Raw genomic sequence first — 2571 nt, 5'->3', positions numbered from 1 at the left:
CCACACTCTGACCTCCACCACCACACCACCATCATCATACCCCAACCTCAACGACTGCTGCTCTTCAGCTCCCTGGAGAGTCTGTGGTGAAGGAAAACCAAGTTCATCAAAGGCATCGCTTTGACTTTGAGGTTCTTGAGATGCCTCCTCCCACCGTTGACTCTCCAGGAAGCCTGGAGCCTCAGGGTTAATTTTAAGTGGAGCCATTTTAGATGTTAACAACCGTGCTCCTCCTCTCCACCAGTGCCCAGGGACAAGTTATGTGTGTGGGAAACTCCGAGGTGGGTGAGGAAGGTTCCCCCTTAAAGACATGGGACGAGCATCTACCCAACCTCCTTGCACCCTCACTAGGGGTTAAGCCCCACGAAGCTCAAGAACAACATGGTAAATGAGGACCAAGATCTGCTTCAGGATGTCCTAGAGGGGAACCTACAACTGCCTTGCAGTCTTTGGCTCTTTGATCAGCTCAACACCAGCAGCCAGAACCCCTCCAAGGCTGACCAGGGGGGACTCATCTGCCCTCCAACATTCCCACCCCAACTCCCTTCTTGGGAGGGCAACTGCTGAGAAATGTGGTGACAACGACACGAGGACGTTAGGAGCAAAGAACACAACAAAACCACATGCAGGTGATTAGCAGCTTCAAACAGTAAAGATGGACCTTAGATCAAGACTTTTTCCCCCAAATAAATTGACTTTTTTTTCCCTTTTTGGTCTGGCTCATCTAATGATGGACTAGGGTACGAACCCAGGTCCTGAATTCTGGAGTCTCTGTCCCCAGACTGCCCCAGGATGACAAGTCCTTGCTCAAAGTCTTGACCTAGGGGCATCTTCACGCACCAGATGACATCTGGAGAGCCCGGAGGGAACATGCGTGTGGGTGAAGTTTGATACCAACATCTTCTCCCCCTTCCAAAACCAGGCTCAAAGGAAACGGGGAGCAGGTTCCTGACCTCAAATTGTGGTTGTAGTCAGCAAAGTTGCCGTGAACCAACGAGACCCTTTTGGGGGAATCTGAGGTGGGACCTCAGGAGCTGAAATGCGTCGGAGTTTATTTACTAGAGGTCTTTGTGCTCATTCCAAATTCAGAGATTTGGAGCTGAAAATTGCACGTAAAGTCCAAAAGAAAAAGAGCCACGATGGGGCTGAAAGCTCCGTGGTGTTTCGCAGGGGTTGGAAAAGTGACAGGAACCCCAGGGAAGAGGAGACCCTTCCTCCTTGCAGAGCTCCAGCACCAGAGTCCTCCTCAAACCTGGGAGAGTGGCTTTAAAATAAGATCTCCTCCAATTTGCTCTGTCCTGTCAGACCGAGGGATTGGTGCTTTCTAAGCATCCATCAGCAACGTTTTGGGGAAATGGATGGGAGGAGCAAACCTCCTTTCCTTACAAGGTGTCCTCCTTCCTCCCTCTTGCATCTCCAGCTGCTGGAGTCACTGGGACTGGGGCTGGAGCTTCAGCTGCAGGGAAATTTCATCTGCCACGAATGATGGTTTCTGCTGATCATAAAAAATCATTCCAGGACTCCAGGAGCCTCAAATTTAAAAAGCAGAGCATTGGAAGCTCTTGGGAAAGAGGAACTAAGGCAGTCAGAGGGGTGGGACCCAACAGCTGCTCTGAGAGGTTGGCTGGTGCCTTCTCCACCCTGGGATCCCCCAGCTCTCTGCAGCAGAAGCTGTGGCCCAATCTGCCCTCAGAGGGTTCTCTTGTGTGATGGACCAGCCGAGCTGTCCCTCTGCACATGCACACACACCACCATGCAGCGAGGGTCCTTCTGCTTTCAGATGGTGGCCATCAACCTTTCCCTTGCTTTGCCAACCCCTCGGCGCTTTCCAGAGATCTCCAGGGAGGTTTCACAGGGTGAATCATGGAATGGTTTGGGTGGGAAGGGAATTTTAAAGCTCATCCAGTCCAACCTCATTTTTTGGTGAGCAGAGCCTGGCTCTGCTGGGATGGATGGTCCATGGGAAGGGTCTAACCCATGGCTTGTCCTCCTCTGCCTGCCCCAAGGGGTTTGCAAACCTCGTGCTGAAGACCACCACCTTAAAAGCAAGAATGAAGCCCTTTCTTCTAGAAGAGGACTTGGCTTTGCTGGGGTCACTCTGGCTGCTCTGGGCATGGCTGTGCAACCTCCCCAGCCAGGGAGCTGGAGGATGGGGGCAGCTTTGAGCAGCATCTGCCCATGCTTGCACCCACCACTGCAGTGCGAGGTCAGAGGGATCAGGCTGCTGTCAGAACCATCACCGTGGTCTCCTGGCTCACTGGCCACTGCTGAAGCAAAGCAGAGGCTCCTCCAGCAGGGGAAGGCAATCTGGGCTGGTTGCAAGGTGATGACTTCTCCAACGATGTCATCTTTACCAAGCCAGGAGAGCTGCTGAGCAAATCTCCTCCAGGATGGCATCATCTGAGAGCAACCCCCTGCCCCAGCCACCACTTCAGCCTCAGCACTTCCACCCTCTGCCCTGGCACTGGGGCAGCTCCCGGAGCCCTCACACCCTCCAGCCCAGACCCTCGCGGGGGATGGGAGCCCCACCACAGGCCACGGAGCAGATTTAAAGCCCCTTGTGGCCCGGGA

At 53.7% G+C, this 2571-nt stretch overlaps 1 protein-coding gene across 1 annotated transcript in view; it reads right to left on the bottom strand.

The window, feature by feature from the left end:
- LOC103772095 (tripartite motif-containing protein 7-like) overlaps nt 1-830 on the bottom strand; it is a 1870-nt gene extending 1040 nt beyond the window's left edge. Inside the window, exon 1 of the mRNA XM_008939414.1 lies at nt 749-830. Coding sequence (XP_008937662.1) covers nt 749-830 — 82 coding nt within the window. The remainder of the gene's footprint in view (nt 1-748) is intronic.
- Nucleotides 831-2571: the final 1741 nt, after the last annotated feature.

Source organism: Merops nubicus, unplaced genomic scaffold, assembly GCF_000691845.1.
Source record: "Merops nubicus isolate BGI_N331 unplaced genomic scaffold, ASM69184v1 scaffold44714, whole genome shotgun sequence".
NCBI lineage: Eukaryota > Metazoa > Chordata > Aves > Coraciiformes > Meropidae > Merops > Merops nubicus.
This window is presented reverse-complemented; position numbering and strand designations above follow the sequence as displayed.